This window comes from Oncorhynchus kisutch, linkage group LG4 (genome assembly GCF_002021735.2).
Source record: "Oncorhynchus kisutch isolate 150728-3 linkage group LG4, Okis_V2, whole genome shotgun sequence".
NCBI classification, from domain to species: domain Eukaryota; kingdom Metazoa; phylum Chordata; class Actinopteri; order Salmoniformes; family Salmonidae; genus Oncorhynchus; species Oncorhynchus kisutch.
In genome coordinates this window covers 4,389,237-4,410,357 of record NC_034177.2, presented here as the reverse complement: position 1 = coordinate 4,410,357, position 21,121 = coordinate 4,389,237, and the positions used below count along the sequence as shown (strand labels likewise).

The window sequence follows — 21,121 nt, the reverse complement described above, 5'->3', positions numbered from 1 at the left end:
CAAGACATCCTGGTCCGTGACTGGGCTGGTTTTCTTCTTGTAGTCCGTGATTGACTGTAGACCCTGCCACATACCTCTTGTGTCTGAGCCGTTGAATTGAGATTCTACTTTGTCTCTATACCGACGCTTAGCTTGTTTGATAGCCTTGCGGAGGGAATAGCTGCACTGTTTGTATTCGGTCATGTTACCAGTCACCTTGCCCTGATTAAAAGCAGTGGTTCGCGCTTTCAGTTTCACTCGAATGCTGCCATCAATCCACGGTTTCTGGGAATGTTTTAATCGTTGCTATGGGAACGACATCTTCAACGCACGTTCTAATGAACTCGCACACCGAATCAGCGTATTCGTCCATGTTGTTATCTGACGCAATACGAAACATATCCCAGTCCACGTGATGGAAGCAGTCTTGGAGTGTGGAATCAGCTTGGTCGGACCAGCGTTGGACAGACCTCAGCGTGGGAGCTTCTTGTTTTAGTTTCTGTCTGTAGGCAGGGATCAGCAAAATGGAGTTGTGGTCAGCTTTTCCGAAAGGAGGACGGGGCACTGGTCTGTCTGTAGGCAGGGATCAGCAAAATGGAGTCGTGGTCAGCTTTTCCGAAAGGAGGGCGGGGCAGGGCCTTATATGCGTCGCGGAAGTTAGAGTAACAATGATCCAAGGTTTTTTCAGCCCTGGTTGCGCAATCGATATGCTGATACAATTTAGGGAGTCTTGTTTTCAGATTAGCCTTGTTAAAATCCCCAGCTACAATGAATGCAGCCTCCGGATAAATCGTTTCCAGTTTGCAGAGAGTTAAATAAAGTTTGTTCAGAGCCATCGATGTGTCTGCTTGGGGGGGAATATATACGGCTGTGATTATAATCGAAGAGAATTCTCTTGGTAGATAATGCGGTCGACATTTGTTTGGGAGGAATTCTAAATCAGGTGAACAGAAGGATTTGACTTCCTGTATGTTTCTGTGATCACACCACGTCTCGTTAGCCATAAGGCATACATGTTACCTAGCACAGGGGACATGTTACCTAGCACAGGGGACATGTTACCTAGCACAAGGGACATGTTACCTAGCACAGGGGACATGTTACCTAGCACAGGGGACATGTTACCTAGCACAGGGGACATGTTACCTAGCACAGGGGACATGTTACCTAGCACAGGGGACATGTTACCTAGCACAGGGGACATGTCACCTAGGACAGGGGACATGTTACCTAGCACAGGGGACATGTCACCTAGCACAGGGGACATGTTACCTAGCACAGGGGACATGTTACCTAGCACAGGGGACATGTTACCTAGCACAGGGGACATGTTACCTAGCACAGGGGACATGTCACCTAGGACAGGGGACATGTTACCAAGCACATGTTACCTAGCAAAGGGGACATGTTACCTAGCACCTAGCACAGGGGACATGTTACCTAGCACAGGGGACATGTTACCTAGCACAGGGGACATGTTACCTAGCACAGGGGACATGTTACCTAGGACAGGGGACATGTTACCAAGCACATGTTACCTAGCAAAGGGACATGTTACCTAGCACCTAGCACAGGGGACATGTTACCTAGCACAGGGGACATGTTACCTAGGACAGGGGACATGTTACCAAGCACATGTTACCTAGCACAGGGGACATGTTACCTAGCACAGGGGACATGTTACCTAGCACAGGGGACATGTTACCTAGCACAGGGGACATGTCACCTAGCACAGGGGACATGTTACCTAGCACAGGGGACATGTTACCTAGCACAGGGGACATGTCACCTAGCACAGGGGACATATTACCTAGCACAGGGGACATGTTACCTAGCACAGGAGACATGTTACCTAGGACAGGGGACATGAGAGGGTTGAGGGTCTCTTTTCATGAGTACTTCCTCAGATCATTATGTCAGATGCCTAGACTATATGATCTGAAAAGTGTGTGTGTGTGTGTGTGTGTGTGAGCATGTGTGTGCGTGTGTGTGCGTGTGTGTGTGTGTGTGTGGGTGTGTGTGCGTGTGGGTGTGTGTGCGTGTGCGTGCCTGTGTATGTGCGTGTGCGTGCCTGTGCGTGTGCGTGCGTGTGTGTGTGTGTGCATGTGTGTGCATGTGTGTGTATGTGTGTGTGCGTGTGCGTGCTTGTGCGTGCGTGTGTGTGTGTGTGTGTGTGTGTGTGTGTGTGTGCGTGCGTGTGCGTGCATGTGTGTGTGTGCATGTGCGTGTGTGCGTGTGCGTGCGTGCGTGTGCGTGTGTGTGCGTGTCATAGGATCCTGGAGCTGGCTGACATGGTAAAACATCTCAGAGCCCAGAACAGTGAGAAGGATACAGGCCTTGCTGCCATGCAGACCAGTCTGGACAGGATGGTGAGATAAACACACACACACACACACACATACAGGAGGATGGGACATCAGGGACCGCTGTCAGGGGCAGTCTGGGACAGTCTGGGGCAGTCTGGGGTGTGTCTGGGGCAGTCTGGGGTGTGTCAGGGGTAGTCTGGGGTGTGTCAGGGGCAGTCTGGGACAGTCTGGGACAGTCTGGGACAGTCTGGGGCAGTCTGGGGTGTGTCTGGGGCAGTCTGGAGTGTGTCAGGGACAGTCTGGGACAGTCTGGGACAGTATGGGGCAGTCTGGGACAGTCTAGGGCAGTCTGGGGTTCCTGTATGTTTGACCCCTATGGCTTCCTGTATGTTTGACCCCTATGGCTTCCTGTATGTTTGACCCCTATGGCTTCCTGTATGTTTGACCCCTATGGCTTCCTGTATGTTTGACCCCTATGGCTTCCTGTATGTTTGACCCCTACGGCTTCCTGTATGTTTGACCCCTATGGCTTCCTGTATGTTTGACCCCTATGGCTTCCTGTATGTTTGACCCTTATGGCTTCCTGTATGTTTGACCCCTATGGCTTCCTGTATGTTTGACCCCTATGGCTTCTTATATGTTTGACCCCTACGGCTTCCTGTATGTTTGACCCCTACGGCTTCCTGTATGTTTGACCCCTATGGCTTCCTGTATGTTTGACCCCTATGGCTTCCTGTATGTTTGACCCTTATGGCTTCCTGTATGTTTGACCCTTATGGCTTCCTGTATGTTTGACCCTTATGGCTTCCTGTATGTTTGACCCTTATGGCTTCTTATATGTTTGACCCCTACGGCTTCCTGTATGTTTGACCCCTATGGCTTCCTGTATGTTTGACCCCTATGGCTTCCTGTATGTTTGACCCCTACGGCTTCCTGTATGTTTGACCCCTATGGCTTCCTGTATGTTTGACCCCTACGGCTTCCTGTATGTTTGACCCCTATGGCTTCCTGTATGTTTGACCCCTATGGCTTCCTGTATGTTTGACCCTTATGGCTTCCTGTATGTTTGACCCCTATGGCTTCCTGTATGTTTGACCCCTATGGCTTCTTATATGTTTGACCCCTACGGCTTCCTGTATGTTTGACCCATATGGCTTCCTGTATGTTTGACCCCTACGGCTTCCTGTATGTTTGACCCCTATGGCTTCCTGTATGTTTGACCCCTATGGCTTCCTGTATGTTTGACCCTTATGGCTTCCTGTATGTTTGACCCTTATGGCTTCCTGTATGTTTGACCCTTATGGCTTCCTGTATGTTTGACCCTTATGGCTTCTTATATGTTTGACCCCTACGGCTTCCTGTATGTTTGACCCCTATGGCTTCCTGTATGTTTGACCCCTATGGCTTCCTGTATGTTTGACCCCTACGGCTTCCTGTATGTTTGACCCCTATGGCTTCCTGTATGTTTGACCCCTATGGCTTCTTATATGTTTGACCCCTACGGCTTCCTGTATGTTTGACCCCTACGGCTTCCTGTATGTTTGGTTTCATGCATTTATATTTTTACATCCCCCGTCCCCATAAGAGGCCGTTGTTGTAAATAATTTGTTCTTAATGACTGACTTGGCTAGTGAAATAAAATAAAATCTGTTACAGGAGACAAGCAGAGCGGAGGACAGGACAGAGATGGACAACTTTCAGAAGGTCCTAACCAGCATCACACAGGTATTCAGCATCACACAGGTATTCAGCATCACACAGGTAGTCAGCCTGCTGCAGGTCCTAACCAGCATCACACAGGTATTCAGCATCACACAGGTATTCAGCATCACACAGGTATTTAGCATCACACAGGTAGTCAGCCTGCTGCAGGTCCTAACCAGCATCACACAGGTATTCAGCATCACACAGGTATTCAGCATCACACAGGTAGTCAGCCTGCTGCAGATCTTAACCAGCATCACACAGGTATTCAGCATCACACAGGTATTCAGCCTGCTGCAGGTCCTAACCAGCATCACACAGGTATTCAGCCTGCTGCAGATCCTATCCAGCATCACACTGGTATTCAGGCTGCTGCAGGTCCTAACCAGCATCACACAGGTATTCAGCATCACACAGGTAGTCAGCCTGCTGCAGGTCCTAACCAGCATCACACAGGTAGGTAGCCTGCTGCAGGTCCTAACCAGCATCACACAGGTAGTCAGCCTGCTGTAGGTCCTAACCAGCATCACACTGGTATTCAGCCTGCTGCAGGTCCTAACCAGCATCATACTTGTATTCAGCCTGCTGCAGGTCCTAACCAGCATCACACTGGTATTCCGCCTGCTGCAGGTCCTAACCAGCATCACACTGGTATTCAGCCTGCTGCAGGTCCTAACCAGCATCATACTTGTATTCAGCCTGCTGCAGGTCCTAACCAGCATCACACTGGTATTCAGCCTGCTGCAGGTCCTAACCAGCATCACACAGGTATTCAGCCTGCTGGAGGTCCTAACCAGCATCACACTGGTATTCAGCCTGCTGCAGGTCCTAACCAGCATCACACAGGTATTCAGCCTGCTGCAGGTCCTATCCAGCATCACACAGGTATTCAGCCTGCTGCAGGTCCTAACCAGCATCACACTGGTATTCAGCCTGCTGCAGGTCCTAACCAGCATCACACTGGTATTCAGCCTGCTGCAGGTTCTAACCATCATCACACAGGTATTCAGCCTGCTGCAGGTCCTAACCAGCATCACACAGGTATTCAGCCTGCTGCAGGTCCTAACCAGCATCACACAGGTATTCAGGCCTGGCCTGGGCATATCATATCACTATCAGTGCTTTTCATCAGTGCCTGTTTCCCAGAACCAGATTCAGTCGTGGAAATTGAAGTAAGAGTGTGCGTAAGAGTGTGTGACACCCTATAGTGTACTCATTTGAACCAGGACCCATAAGACTCTGGTCAAAAGTAGTGCACTACATAGGGAATAGGGTGCCATTTGGGACACATCCCAGTGTGTTGTAATCCAAGACTAGACTTAGTCTGGGTGTGAGAAACTAGCCGTTTTTTATGCGTTCAGGCTCTTTTAAGCAAAGCTACTCAGGATGTTGCCTTCTCCAACCCATTCCACTTCCTGTTCAGCTGGTTCATGTTGATGGTAATACTAACATGTCAGTTGCGTGTCTCTATCATGTTGTTCATGTGGTCTAGATTTTGACATATGTTAGGATACTCAGGATGTTGCCTTCTCTTTCTCCAACCCATTCTACTTCCTGTTCAGCTGGTTCATGGTGGTGAGGATGGTTATGTCTCTGGTGGTCAACCTTCGTCCTCCTCCTCCTCACCTCTCCGGGGCCGCACTTCCCAATGCAACAGCACCCTGATGGCTGTCAAAGGTCTCCTCTCCCAACACCAGATACAAACACAGGTCAGACAAACCACTCGCTCAACACGGGATACCAGTCTTGGGGACAATTCCATTATCAATGCCAGTCAATGCATAAGGTCAACCATAAAGTCCCACATTTCCCTCATTGAAAAGCATGGCAGAGAATAGGGATTGGAATTTCAGTGTTATGGACTCCAAACCTGATGGTACTTGTAGTCTTCGACTATCCACAGACGGTAATTGGACGATCCACAGACTGTAATTGGACAATCCACAGACTGTAATTGGACAATCCACAGACTGTAATTGGACAATCCACAGACTGTAATTGGACGATCCACAGACTGTAATTGGACGATCCACAGACTGTAATTGGACGATCCACAGACTGTACGTGGAACGACTCATAAGAACATAGTGATAAACAACTGGTGAAAAAAAACAACATTTGATTGATTGATTGAAATGTGATTGATAAAACAGGACCTGCGTAGCCGGCTGGATGCAGCCCTGGAGCAGGTAGATATTCTACAAAGTAATCTGCAGGAGGAGGAGGAGGAGAGGAGGGACCTGGAGAGGAAGATGAAGGAGGTGCAGAGGGAGAAGCAACAGGTTGAGAAGAGTCTGGAGGAGAAACACAGAGACAACCAGAGGTTCCACACCTCCCTGGACCTCCTCAACAGGTAACGTGTTAAGGTCTGGGGGGGGGTCCCGCAGGTCTGGGGGGGGGGGGGGGGTCCCGCAGATCTGGGTGGGGGGCTCGCAGTTCTGGGGGGGGGTCCCGCAGGTCTGGGGGGGACAGCTCTCCGGCTCCAGCTCTCCAGGTCTGGTTAAGGGCGGGTGTTGTTGAGCTGGACCATGTTTTTGTGTTGACTGGGGTATGTTCACCTGCTGTTCGCCTTACTGGGTGAATGACTTTCCTCTTGGGGTTGCTCGCCTGTAGGGTTGTTTAATGAAGAGGTCTGGTCTGACACGTTCAGGGTGGGGGTATCTCTCAAGAGAGAGCTTCTCCTGCTACGCTCCCTCTTTGATTATGTGAAAGTCCAGCTGAAACTGTTTGGGGTTGCCCTCTACCAGTAGAGTCCTTGTTGGCTGACTCAGAGTCCTCGTTGGCTGCCTTAGAGTCCTCGTTGGCTGACTTAGAGTCCTCGTTGGCTGACTCAGAGTCCTCGTTGGCTGATTCAGAGTCCTCGTTGTCTGATTCAGAGTCCTCGTTGTCTGATTCAGAGTCTTCGTTGGCTGACTCAGAGTCCTCGTTGGCTGACTCAGAGTCCTCGTTGGCTGATTCATAGTCCTCGTTGTCTGATTCAGAGTCCTCGTTGGCTGACTCAGAGTCCTCGTTGGCTGACTCAGAGTCCTCGTTGGCTGACTCAGAGTCCTCGTTGGCTGACTCAGAGTCCTCGTTGGCTGATTCAGAGTCCTCGTTGGCTGATTCAGAGTCCTCGTTGGCTGATTCAGAGTCCTCGTTGGCTGATTCAGAGTCCTCGTTGTCTAGTATTCTGAGTTTACACCCGTCACTAACACCCCCCACCTCTCTTAACAGAGGGGTGTTAATATAGCACTGCGTCTTAACAGAGGGGTGTTAATATAGCACTGCGTCTTAACAGAGGGGTGTTAATATAGCAATGCGTCTTAACAGAGGGGTGTTAATATAGCACTGCGTCTTAACAGAGGGGTGTTAATATAGCACTGCGTCTTAACAGAGGGTTGTTAATATAGCACTGCGTCTTAACAGAGGGGTGTTAATATAGCACTGCGTCATGCCAGAGGGGTGTTAATATAGCACTGCGTCATGCCAGAGGGGTGTTAATATAGCACTGCGTCATGCCAGAGGGGTGTTAATATAGCACTGCGTCATGCCAGGGGGGTGTTAATATAGCACTGCGTCATGCCAGAGGGGTGTTAATATAGCACTGCGTCATGCCAGAGGGGTGTTAATATAGCACTGCGTCATGCCAGAGGGGTGTTAATATAGCACTGAGTTTACACCCGTCACTAACACCCCCCACCTCTCTTAACAGAGGGGTGTTAATATAGCACTGTGTCATGCCAGGGGGAGTTGCTGTTCATCTGTGGTTCCGTCCCAAATGGCACCCTAATTCCCTTTATAGTGCACTACGTTTGACAAGGGCCCATAGAGCTCTGGCCAAATGTAGTGCACACAGGATGATGCCAGGGGGGTGTAGTGCACACAGGATGATGCCAGGGGGGTGTAGTGCACACAGGATGATGCCAGGGGATGATCTGTGTGGAGGATTCAGTTGCTTACGTTCCCTCTTTTTTTTATAGCAGTCAGAAAAAAAGTGTCTCTCGATTTTCTGTAAGGATCTTGTTTTTTGTACTCTTTCCGTGCCTTGCCTTTTTTTTTTACATCCAAGGGGTACTGTGTTGGGGGGTGGGAGCTTCAAAGGCCTCTGTATTTAGGTGGGGCGAGGCTGTGAAACTCTCCTGCCGTTGTTGGGCTCAAGGACTTTGACACCTTTCCCTTTACACCTCAGTGCTAATTGACGTTGCAGACAGATCTGTTCTGCAGGTTTCTGTTGTGCTTATTTTACTAGTCGTTGGTTTATTGGGCTCAAGGACTTTGACACCTTTCCCTTTACACCTCAGTGCTAATTGACGTTGCAGACAGATCTGTTCTGCAGGTTTCTGTTGTGCTTATTTTACTAGTCGTTGGTTTGTTGGGCTCAAGGACTTTGACACCTTTCCCTTTACACCTCAGTGCTAATTGACGTTGCAGACAGATCTGTTCTGCAGGTTTCTGTTTATTTATTTTACTAGTCGTTGGTTTGCCAGAGCATTTGCTGTATAGTCCTTGGGAATAATAATCTTCGGGAGTAGGAATCCTTCCGGGTACTTTTGTCCCAAATCAGGATGTAGGTTTGAAGTTTTGATTTGGAGTGAAGGTTATGTTGTGAAGGGTAGTATCCTGGATATGTTCTTGTGGAAAAATCCACGTTTATCCAACTCTAAATCGTATATATTTTTTAAAACATACTCTCTCTCTCTCTCCTCTTCCTCCCACCAGTGAGAAGGTCAGTCTGGAGAAGCTGGTTGTGGGCGTCCAGCAGAAGACAGAGTCCCTGGGGGCAGAGTTGGAGGTGATGAGGGGGTCGGCTGGGGATCTCCAGAGACAGAGAGACCTGCTCCGCCAGCAGAGAGACGACCTGGAGAGACAGCTGGAACACCAACACACCGAGGCCCAGAGAGGGTAGGTCTGGGGAAACAGCACACACACACACGTGCACATGCTCACAGACGCACACACACACAGACACACATGAGGAGGAGGAGGACGAGGGGGAGGACGAGGACGAGGAGGAGGTGGAGGAGGAGGAGAAGGAGGAGAAGGAGGAGGAGGAGGAGAAGGAGGAGAGAGGAAGAAGAGAGAGAGCATCATCCCTCTATCCTGCTGCTTTTCTTTCTGTTTGTTGAGAGTTGAGATCAGGAACACATGTCATTCTCAGAGCAGGACAGAGCCCAGATCTCTCTAGGAAAATGTAAAAGCTTTGCGTTGCATTACTACATTACAAACTCATGCTAGAGGGATGAGAGACTAGAGAGAGTAGAGAGAGTAGAGAGAAGAGAGGGATGAGAGAGTAGAGAGAGTAGAAAGTTGAGAGGGATGAGAGAGTAGAGAGAGTAGAGAGAAGAGAGGGATGAGAGAGTAGAGAGAGTAGAAAGTTGAGAGGGATGAGAGAGTAGAGAGAGTAGAGAGAAGAGAGGGAGAGTTGAGAGGGAGAAGAGGGAGAAGAGAGAGTTGGGAAGAGAGAGAAGAGAGAGATTTGAAAGAATAGAGAGACTAGAGAGAGAATAGAGAGAGAGTTGAGAGAATAGAGAGTAGAGCGAGATGAGAGAGAGAATAGAGAGTAGAAAGAGAATAGAGAGAGAATAGAGAGAATAGAGAGAGTAGAAAGAGAATAGAGAGAGTAGAAAGAGAATAGAGAGAGTAGAAAGAGAATAGAGAGAGAATAGAAAGAGAGTTGAAAGAATAGAGAGTAGAGAGAGAATAGAGAGAGAGTTTAGAGAATAGAGAGAGGAGAGAGAGTTGAGAGAATAGAGAAGAGAGACAGGGGAGAGAGAGGAGAGTATAGAGAGTGGAGAGAGAGAGTTGAGAGAATAGAGCGTAGAGAGGGAAGAGAGAGTGGAGAGAATAGAGTGTAGGGAGTGTAGAGAGAAAGTAGAGAGAGAAAGAAAAGAGAGAGAGTAGAGAGAGAAAAGAGAGGAGATAGTTGAGAGAATAGAGTGTAGGGAGTGTAGAGAGAGAAAGAAGAGAGAGACAGTATGGAGAGAAAAGAGAGGAGATAGTTGAGAGAATAGAGTGTAGGGAGTGTAAAGAGAGAAAGAAGATAGAGACAGGAGAGAAAAGAGAGGAGATAGTTGAGAGAATAGAGTGTAGGGAGTGTAGAGAGAGAAAGAAGATAGAGACAGTATGGAGAGAAAAGAGAGGAGATAGTTGAGAGAATAGAGTGTGGGGAGTGTAGAGAGAGAAAGAAGAGAGAGACAGTATGGAGAGAAAAGAGAGGAGATAGTTGAGAGAATAGAGTGTAGGGAGTGTAGAGAGAGAAAGAAGATAGAGACAGTATGGAGAGAAAAGAGAGGAGATAGTTGAGAGAATAGAGTGTAGGGAGTGTAGAGAGAGAAAGAAGAGAGAGACAGTATGGAGAGAAAAGAGAGGAGATAGTTGAGAGAATAGAGTGTAGGGAGTGTAGAGAGAGAAAGAAGATAGAGACAGTATGGAGAGAAAAGAGAGGAGATAGTTGAGAGAATAGAGTGTAGGGAGTGTAGAGAGAGAAAGAAGAGAGAGACAGTATGGAGAGAAAAGAGAGGAGATAGTTGAGAGAATAGAGTGTAGGGAGTGTAGAGAGAGAAAGAAGATAGAGACAGTATGGAGAGAAAAGAGAGGAGATAGTTGAGAGAATAGAGTGTAGGGAGTGTAGAGAGAGAAAGAAGAGAGAGACAGTATGGAGAGAAAAGAGAGGAGATAGTTGAGAGAATAGAGTGTAGGGAGTGTAGAGAGAGAAAGAAGAGAGAGACAGTATGGAGAGAAAAGAGAGGAGATAGTTGAGAGAATAGAGTGTAGGGTGTAGAGAGGAGGGAGAAAATAGAGAGTTGAATGAGAGTGACTTTGTTGTTGTGAGGTTTCTCCCTCTGTGCGGAAATGTTGGACATGCGATCCACAGATACAGGACTAAACTAATCCACAGATCCAGGACTAAACTAATCCACAGATCCAGGACTAAACTAATCCACAGATCCAGGACTAAACTAATCCACAGATCCAGGACTAAACTAATCCAGAGAAACAGGACTAAACTAATCCACAGATCCAGGACTAAACTAATCCACAGATCCGGGACTAAACTAATCCACAGATCCAGGACTAAACTAATCCACAGATCCAGGACTAAACTAATCCACAGATCCAGGACTAAACTAATCCACAGATACAGGACTAGACTAATCCAGAGATACAGGACTAAACTAATCCACAGATCCAGGACTAAACTAATCCAGAGATACAGGACTAAACTAATCCAGAGATACAGGACTAAACTAAAGGGGATTCACTAGTTTTGACCATTAGGTTTCAGCATTTCTCCGTCTCCATTCTCTGTGATATGGATTCATGTCTGTTAGGGAGTGTTTCTAAAACATATTGTCTGTTTGAGCCCCTGTGTGTGTGTGTGTGTGTGTGTGTGTACTCTTGTATGTGTGTGTGTACTCTTGTATGTGTGTGTGTGTGTACTCTTGTACGTGTGTGTGTGTGTGTGTGTGTGTGTGTGTGTGTGTTCCAGTGAACGGAGTCTGGAGCAGCTGGATGGAAAGAACAGTGACCTGCGCAGGGAGCTGGTGACAGTCAGGGAGGCTCTGAGTCAGGTCACCCTGCAGAAGGAGGTCCTAGATGATGAGAAGAGTAGCCTCACCCTGGCTCTCAGCAAGGTGACTGACCCCTGACCCCTAACCCCTCACCTTGGCTCTCAGCAAGGTGACTGACCCCTGACCCCTAACTTCTCACCTTGGCACTCAGCAAGGTGACTGACCCCTGACCCCTAACCCTTCACCCTGGCTCTCAGCAAGGTGACTGACCCCTGACCCCTAACCCCTCACCCTAGCGCTCAGCAAGGTGACTGGCCCCTAACCCTTCACCCTGGCTCTCAGCAAGGTGACTGACCCCTAACCCCTCACCCTGGCTCTCAAGATGGTGACTGACCCCTGACCCCTAACCCCTTACCCTGGCTCTCAGCAAGGTGACTGACCCCTGACCCCTAACCCCTTACCCTGGCTCTCAGCAAGGTGACTAACCCCTGACCCCTTACCCCTTACCCTGGCTCTCAGCAAGGTGACTAACCCCTAACCCCTTAACCCATCTAGTCGTTGGCCTCACCTCACAATGTATAGCCTGCTGTGAAAGACAGTAGGAAAGACTGTAGGAAAGACTGTAGGAAAGACTGTAGGAAAGACTGTAGGAAAGACTGTGGGAAAGACTGTAGGAAAGACAGTAGGAAAGACTGTAGGAAAGACTGTAGGAAAGACTGTAGGAAAGACTGTAGGAAAGACAGTAGGAAAGACGGTAGGAAAGACAGTAGGAAAGACTGTAGGAAAGACTGTAGGAAAGACTGTAGGAAAGACAGTAGGAAAGACTGTAGGAAAGACTGTGGGAAAGACTGTAGGAAAGACTGTAGGAAAGACTGTAGGAAAGACAGTAGGAAAGACAGTAGGAAAGACTGTAGGAAAGACTGTAGGAAAGACTGTAGGAAAGACTGTAGGAAAGACTGTAGGAAAGACAGTAGGAAAGACTGTAGGAAAGACTGTAGGAAAGACTGTAGGAAAGACTATAGGAAAGACAGTAGGAAAGACTGTAGGAAAGACTGTAGGAAAGACTGTGGGAAAGACTGTGGGAAAGACTGTAGGAAAGACTGTAGGAAAGACTGTGGGAAAGACTGTGGGAAAGACTGTGGGAAAGACTGTAGGAAAGACTGTAGGAAAGACTGTAGGAAAGACTGTAGGAAAGACTGTAGGAAAGACTGTGGGAAAGACTGTAGGAAAGACTGTAGGAAAGACTGTGGGAAAGACTGTGGGAAAGACTGTGGGAAAGACTGTAGGAAAGACTGTAGGAAAGACAGTAGGAAAGACTGTAGGAAAGACTAGGAAAGACTGTGGGAAAGACTGTAGGAAAGACTGTGGGATGACATAGAGTATTGTTCATTTGAAACGGTCTCAAAGCTGTAGCTTTGCCAACTAATGAGGTCGATATTTTTTATTTTTTTTATTTCACCTTTATTTAACCAGATAGTTGAGAACACCTTTATTTAACCAGGTAGGCTAGTTGAGAACACCTTTATTTAACCAGGTAGGCTAGTTGAGAACACCTTTATTTAACCAGGTAGGCTAGTTGAGAACAAGTTCTCATTTGCAACTGCGACCTGGCCAAGATAAAGCATAGCAGTGTGAGCAGACAACAAAGAGTTACACATGGAGTAAACAATTAACAAGTCAATAACACAGTAGAAAACAAAGGGGGAGTCTATATACAATGTGTGCAAAAGGCATGAGGAGGTAGGCAAATAATTACAATTTTGCAGATTAACACTGGAGTGATGAATGATCAGATGGTCATGTACAGGTAGAGATATTGGTGTGCAAAAGAGCAGAAAAGTAAATAAATAAAAACAGTATGGGGATGAGGTAGGTGAGAAAGGGTGGGCTATTTACCAATAGACTATGTACAGCTGCAGCGATCGGTTAGCCGCTCAGATAGCTGATGTTTGAAGTTGGTGAGGGAGATAAAAGTCTCCAACTTCAGCGATTTTTGCAATTCGTTCCAGTCACAGGCAGCAGAGTACTGGAACGAAAGGCGGCCAAATGAGGTGTTGGCTTTAGGGATGATCAGTGAGATACACCTGCTGGAGCGCGTGCTACGGATGGGTGTTGCCATCGTGACCAGTGAGCTGAGATAAGGCGGAGCTTTACCTAGCATGGACTTGTAGATGACCTGGAGCCAGTGGGTCTGACGACGAATATGTAGCGAGGGCCAGCCGACTAGAGCATACAAGTCGCAGTGGTGGGTGGTATAAGGTGCTTTAGTGACGAAACGGATGGCACTGTGATAGACTGCATCCAGTTTGCTGAGTAGAGTGTTGGAAGCCATTTTGTAGATGACATCGCCGAAGTCGAGGATCGGTAGGATAGTCCGTTTTACTAGGGTAAGCTTGGCGGCGTGAGTGAAGGAGGCTTTGTTGCGGAATAGAAAGCCGACTCTTGTTTAGATTTTCGATTGGAGATGTTTGATATGAGTCTGGAAGGAGAGTTTGCAGTCTAGCCAGACACCTAGGTACTTATAGACGTCCACATATTCTAGGTCGGAACCATCCAGGGTGGTGATGCTAGTCGGGCATGCGGGTGCAGGCAGCGACCGGTTGAAAAGCATACATTTGGTTTTACTAGCGTTTAAGAGCAGTTGGAGGCCACGGAAGGAGTGTTGTATGGCATTGAAGCTTGTTTGGAGGTTAGATAGCACAGTGTCCAAAGACGGGCCGAAGGTATATAGAATGGTGTCGTCTGCGTAAAGGTGGATCAGGGAATCGCCCGCAGCAAGAGCAATATCATTGATATACACAGAGAAAAGAGTCGGCCCGAGAATTGAACCCTGTGGCACCCCCATAGAGACTGCCAGAGGACCAGACAGCATGCCCTCCGATTTGACGCACTGAACTCTGTCTGCAAAGTAATTGGTGAACCAGGCAAGGCAGTCATCCGAAAAACCGAGGCTCCTGAGTCTGCCGATAAGAATATGTTGATTGACAGAGTCGAAAGCCTTGGCAAGGTCGATGAAGACGGCTGCACAGTACTGTCTTTTATCGATGGCGGTTATGATATCGTTGAGTACCTTGAGTGTGGCTGAGGTGCACCCATGACCGGCTCGGAAACCAGATTGCACAGCGGAGAAGGTGCGGTGGGATTCGAGATGGTCAGTGACCTGTTTGTTGACTTGGCTTTCGAAGACCTTAGATAGGCAGGGCAGGATGGATATAGGTCTGTAACAGTTTGGGTCCAGGGTGTCTCCCCCTTTGAAGAGGGGGATGACTGCGGCAGCTTTCCAATCCTTGGGGATCTCAGACGATATGAAAGAGAGGTTGAACAGGCTGGTAATAGGGGTTGCGACAATGGTGGCAGATAGTTTCAGAAATAGAGGGTCCAGATTGTCAAGCCCAGCTGATTTGTACGGGTCCAGGTTTTGCAGCTCTTTCAGAACATCTGCTATCTGGATTTGGTTAAAGGAGAACCTGGAGAGGCTATTGAGTATTGAGGGGGGTGATATCCAGCTCAAAGGACGATGCAGCAAGGTCACTATACAGTACCTCTGTCAATAGATAAAGCCTCTGATACCCCCCCCCCCCCCCCTGGTAATCCCCCCCCCCCCCCTGGTAATCATGGTTCCCCTGTCTACAGATGGAGTCCCAAAGTGCAGAACAGGAGCTGTCAGTCACCAAGTTACAGTACCAGGAGGCTAGCCTAAGAGACTCTCTGGCCAAGATGGCTGCCCTGAGTGAAGGCCTGGCCAACGACAAGGTGGAGCTCAACCGCATCCTACTACAGGTCAGTGTTACTACTATACGACTACTACTACTACTACTACTACTACTACTACTACTACTACTACTGCAATACTACTACTACTGCACTACTACTACTACTGCACTACTACTACTACTGGTACTACTACTACTACTACTACTACTGGTACTACTACTACTACTGGTACTACTACTACTACTGGTACTACTACTACTACTACTACTACTACTACTGGTACTACTACTACTGGTACTACTACTACTACTACTACTACTACTACTACTACTGCACTACTACTACTACTGCACTACTACTACTACTGGTACTACTACTACTACTACTACTGGTACTACTACTACTACTACTACTACTACTACTACTACTACTACTACTACTACTACTGGTACTACTACTACTACTACTGGTACTACTACTGGTACTACTACTACTACTACTACTACTACTACTACTACTGGTACTACTACTACTACTACTACTACTGGTACTACTACTGGTACTACTGGTACTACTACTGGTACTACTACTACTACTACTGCTACTGCTACTACTACTACTACTACTACTGGTACTACTACTACTACTACTACTACTGGTACTACTACTACTACTACTGGTACTACTACTACTACTACTACTACTACTACTACTACTACTACTACTACTACTACTACTACTACTACTACTAATATACTACCAGTACTGCTACTAATATACAACTACTACTTCTGCTCCAGAGTCTTCAGAAAGTATTCACACCCCTTGACCATTTCCACATTCTGTTGTGTTACAACCTGAATTTAAAATATATTAAATTGAGATGTTGTGTCACTGGCCTGCACACAATACCTCATAATGTCAAAGTAGAATTATGTTTTTTGAAATGTTTACAAATTAATAAAAAATGAAAAGCTGAAATGTTTTAAGTCAATAAGTATTCAACCTCTTTGTTATGTAAATAAGTTCAGGTGTAAAAATGTACTTCACATAATTTATTTATTTATTTTTATTTTACCTTTATTTAACCAGGTAGGCAAGTTGAGAACAAGTTCTCATTTACAATTGCGACCTGGCAATAATAAGTTGCATGGACTCACTCTGTGTGCAATAATAGTGTTTAACATAATTTTCAAATGACTACCTCATCTCTGTACCCCCCACATATAATTATCTATAAGGTCCCTCAGTCGAGCAGTGAATTTCGAACACAGATTCAACCACAAAGACCAGGGAGGTTTTCCAATGCCTTGTTGGTAGATCAACATTTTTAAAAAGCAGACATTGAAAATTCCTTTGAGCATGGTAAAATTATGAATTACACTTTGGATGGTGTAACAATACACCCAGTCACTACAAAGATACAGGTGTCTTTCCTAACTCAGTTGCCAGAGAGGAAGGAAACCGTTGGGAGATTTCACCATGAAGCCAAAGGTGACTTTAAAACCGTTACAGAGTTTAATGGCTGTCATAGGAGAAAACCGAGGATGGATCAACAACATTGTATTTCTCAAATTTCATTTTCAATAAATTTGCTAAAAATTCTAAAAACATGTTTTCACTTTGTCGTTATGAGGTATTCTGTGTAGATTTTTAAGCAGTTTTGAATTCAGGATGTAACAGAACAAAATGTGAAATAAGTCTAGAGGTATGAACACTTTCTGAAGACACGGTATACTACTACTACTACTACCATACTACTACTACTAATATTACTATGCTACTACTACCAATAGTACTACTACTAATATACTACTATACTACTATGCTACTACTACTACTAATACTACAACTACTACTACTATACTACTATACTACTGTGCTACTACTACGACTCTGCCCGTACTATTACTACTATGACTACAACTATACTACTACTACTACTACTACTACTACTGCTACTACAACTATACTACTACTGCTACTACAACTATACTACTACTGCTACTACAACTATACTGCTACGGCTACTACAGCTATACTACTGCTACTGCTAATATACTACTACTACTGTGCTACTACAACGACTATGACTATACTATTGATGCTACTACTACAACTACTGCTACTCGGAGGTGAGGTGAGGAGGAGGAGGTGAGGTGAGGAGGAGGAGGTGAGGTGAGGAGGAGGTGAGGAGGTGAGGTGAGGAGGAGGTGGTGAGGTGAGGAGGAGGTGAGGAGGAGGTGGGGAGGAGGTGAGGTGAGGAGGAGGTGAGGTGAGGATGAGGTGAGGATGAGGTGAGGAGGAGTTGAGGTGAGGATGAGGTGAGGAGGTGGTGAGGTGAGGAGGAGGTGAGGATGAGGTGAGGTGAGGAGGAGGTGAGGTGAGGTGAGCAGGAGGTGAGGTGGGGTGAGCAGGATGTGAGGTGAGGAGGAGGTGAGGATGAGGTGAGGAGGAGGTGAGGTGAGGTGAGGAGGAGGTGGTGAGGTGAGGAGGTGAGGTGAGGAATCACAAAAACATTAAATGAGATGGATCCAGGATGATTGCATGTGGTTCCAGATCGAGGGTGAGAAGGCGGAGCTAGGTGAGCGTCGTCGGGAGGCGGAGGTGGAGAGGGCTTCGGCCAGGGAGGAGATGGGGAGGCTGCAGCAGGAGCTTCAGGACCTGACCGCTGACAGACGGTCCCTGGAGAGCTCCTATAGCCTCCTGCAGGAAACCAACCAGAGACTGGAGGCTGAACTGGCACTGCTGCAGAGGGAGAAGAACCAAATCCTGGAACAGCATGCACAGGTCAGGCTCAGACCTCCTCTTGATCCTCCCTCCTGCCTTTCCTCCATCCTCCTCATCTTCCCTCGGTCATCCCTTCATTCTCCTCCCTCTCTCCCTCTCTCCTCCCTCCCTACCTCCCTTCCTCCCTATCTTCTTCTTTTCAGCCCTCCCTACCTCACTCCCTCCTGCCTTTCCTGTGTCCTCCTCATCTTCCCTCGGTCATCCCTTCATTCTCCTCTCTCTCTCCCTCTCTCCTCCCTCCCTACCTCCCTTCCTCCCTATCTTCTTCTTCTCAGCCCTCCCTACCTCACTCCCTCCTGCCTTTCCTGTGTCCTCCTCATCATCCCTCAGTCATCCCTTCATTCTCCTCCCTCTCTTCTCCCTCCACCTCCTCCTCCCACCCCCTCCCTCCCTCCTCCTTCCTCCCCCCTCCACCTAAGGGAGTCACACCACTAGTGATTCACAGCTCTGAGCAGCTTTATGGGTCTCATTGTCACATTAAAACCCAATAGGAGATATTGGATCCATCTGCCTTGGTACTCAACACCTCTTTCTCTAACTCCGATGTGAATCTTGGCTCTGCAATGTGTTTTATGAGGAACATGGGAGAGGGGAGGCAGGGGATCCTCGTGTACGCATGTGAGCTGGAAAGGATAAATAGATATTACAGACATGTAATCGAAGCAGAAGGGGATGAGTGAAAGAACCAATAAATTAGCGCCTGTACGGCTGTACACTGAACCTGTACCACTCTTTCCCTCCTCCTAATCCCAATCCCAGAGTTTTCCTGTTCTGTTTCCTCTCAGCAACATTAGAAATCATTCCATTTGATTGTTTTATTAGAATAGAACTCTGTGTTGATAGAGAGAACGTTCACGATTGTCAAACATTCCATCTGGACAAATCCCTTCCAAACATTATCCGATAATTTATCTGAGATAAACTACGACACTACATCACTTTCTGCTTGTTGTTATATAGCTCTTATTTGGGAGCAATTCACACTCCTAATATTGGTCTAAGGCTTCCTTTTCGTATTTAACTAATGAGGGGCTGTAAGATATCCTTCAATTAATATTTAGTTCGTTAATTTCCCCAAAAACGAATGGCAATCATTATTGGTGTTCAAATGGTGCTATTGTAGTGAACTATCAGATGTGAGTGGGAGTTAGTCAGAGTGTGTCAGAGTGTGTACCTGCAGGATGCGTCCCAAATAAGCCCTTATTAGTGCTGAATGAGTAACCAACATTTCGTAGGTTTGGTTGTTAAACAATGATTGACCGACGTCGGTTCAATTACTTGAATTCCATTTAGTTCAATTTTTTTGTTGAGAGAAAATCAAATAATTCCCAGGACAAATCTGAAGAACTCAAGTCAAGAACTATGTGGCGTGCTGGGCTGAAGGGAGTTGTAGTTTTCACGAACTTCTTTTGTGATAGGAGGCGGTATTTTGACCTCCGGATGAAAAGTGTGCCCAAAGTAAACTGCCTGCTACTCAGGCCCAGAAGCTAGGATATGCATATGGATTGGTAGATTTGGATAGAAAACATTCTAAAGTTTCTAAAACTGTTAAAATAATGTCTGAAATGGCAGGCGAAACCCCGAGGACAAACCATCCCCCAAAAAAACAAATTCATCCTGCCACTGAATTCAATGGCTGGCACTTTTATAATGGGGCGAAATCGTGCCCGATTGCAGTCCCACTGATCCTCAAGAGGTTTTAAACAAATATTTAACCTAGTTCAGCACAGAAACATGTTAATTAACTACAATGACTATAATCCATTGCGCTCAGAGAGGAAGAGGTTTCACTCTCGCCAAAAATCTGTCCAAATGAAACCCAATAGGTTTCTATGTGCTTAGCTTGGACCTCAGCTTGTCGCCTGCCTTCCCTTCCTTTGGTCCTGCCATTGTTAGGCAGGACACATGAGCATCTCCTCATTACATACAGATCTCTGGACAGATACACTTTCACACCTTCTACGTTACATAAGAGAGGAATATACACAACAAGTAGGAAACAGAAACTGTTTCTGGAAGTTTACCTTATCTACGTTGAAGAACTAGTATAATGATTTAGTCAGTCAGCTCTCCACATATCTCTAGTTAAGCTAGCTAAATAGGATGACTGATGACAGTACAGTACACTGGTTACTACTGCCTGGCTGACTGGCTGCTACTGCCTGGCTGGCTGGCTGCTACTGGCTGGCTGGCTGCTACTGCCTGACTGGCAACCTGCTACTGTCTGGCTATCTGGCTGCTACTGCCTGGCTGGCTGGCTGACTGCTACTGTCTGGCTGGCTGACTGCTACTGCCTGGCTGGCTGCTACTGCCTGGCTGGCTGACTGCTACTGTCTGGCTGTTACTGCCTGGCTGGCTGCTACTGCATGGCTGGCTGGCTGCTACTGCCTGGCTGGCTGCTACTGGCTGGATGGCTGGCTGCTACAGCCCGGCTGGCAAGCTGCCACTGCCTGGTTGGCTGGCTGCTACTCAAATCAAATGTATTTATATAGCCCTTCGTACATCAGCTGATATCTCAAAGTGCTGTACAGAAACCCAGCCTAAAACCCCAAACAGCAAGCAATGCTACTGGCTGGCTGGCTGCTACTGGCTGGCTGCTACTGGCTGGCTGGCAGACTGCTACTGTCTGGCTGGCTGCTACTGCCTGGCTGGCTGACTGCTACTGGCTGGCTGACTGCTACTGCCTGGCTGGCTGCTACTGCCTGACTGGCTACCTGCTACTGTCTGGCTATCTGGCTGCTACTGCCTGGCTGGCTGCTGCCTGGCTGGCTGCTACTGCCTGGCTGGCTGGCTGCTACTGCCTGGTTGGCTGGTTGCTACTGGCTGGCTGGCTGCTACAGCCCGGCTGGCAAGCTGCTACTGCCTGGTTGGCTGGCTGCTACTGGCTGGCTGGCTGCTACTGGCTGGCTGGCAGACTGCTACTGTCTGGCTGGCTGGCTGCTACTGCCTGGTTGGCTGGTTGCTACTGGCTGGCTGGCTGCTACAGCCCGGCTGGCAAGCTGCTACTGCCTGGTTGGCTGGCAGCTACTGGCTGGCTGGCTGCTACTGGCTGGCTGGCAGACTGCTACTGTCTGGCTGGCTGGCTGCTACTGCCTGGCTGGCTGACTGCTACTGGCTGGCTGACTGCTACTGCCTGGC

General features: G+C 47.5%; 1 protein-coding gene across 1 annotated transcript in view; it reads left to right on the top strand.

Moving 5' to 3' along the window:
* crocc2 (ciliary rootlet coiled-coil, rootletin family member 2) overlaps positions 1 to 21,121 on the top strand; it is a 182,574-nt gene that overhangs the window by 68,593 nt on the left and 92,860 nt on the right. Inside the window, exons 10-17 of the mRNA XM_031822324.1 lie at positions 2,252 to 2,348; positions 3,942 to 4,010; positions 5,552 to 5,698; positions 6,143 to 6,342; positions 8,688 to 8,870; positions 11,458 to 11,602; positions 15,113 to 15,259; positions 17,753 to 17,983. Of these exons, the coding sequence (XP_031678184.1) occupies positions 2,252 to 2,348; positions 3,942 to 4,010; positions 5,552 to 5,698; positions 6,143 to 6,342; positions 8,688 to 8,870; positions 11,458 to 11,602; positions 15,113 to 15,259; positions 17,753 to 17,983 (1,219 nt within the window). The remainder of the gene's footprint in view (positions 1 to 2,251; positions 2,349 to 3,941; positions 4,011 to 5,551; positions 5,699 to 6,142; positions 6,343 to 8,687; positions 8,871 to 11,457; positions 11,603 to 15,112; positions 15,260 to 17,752; positions 17,984 to 21,121) is intronic.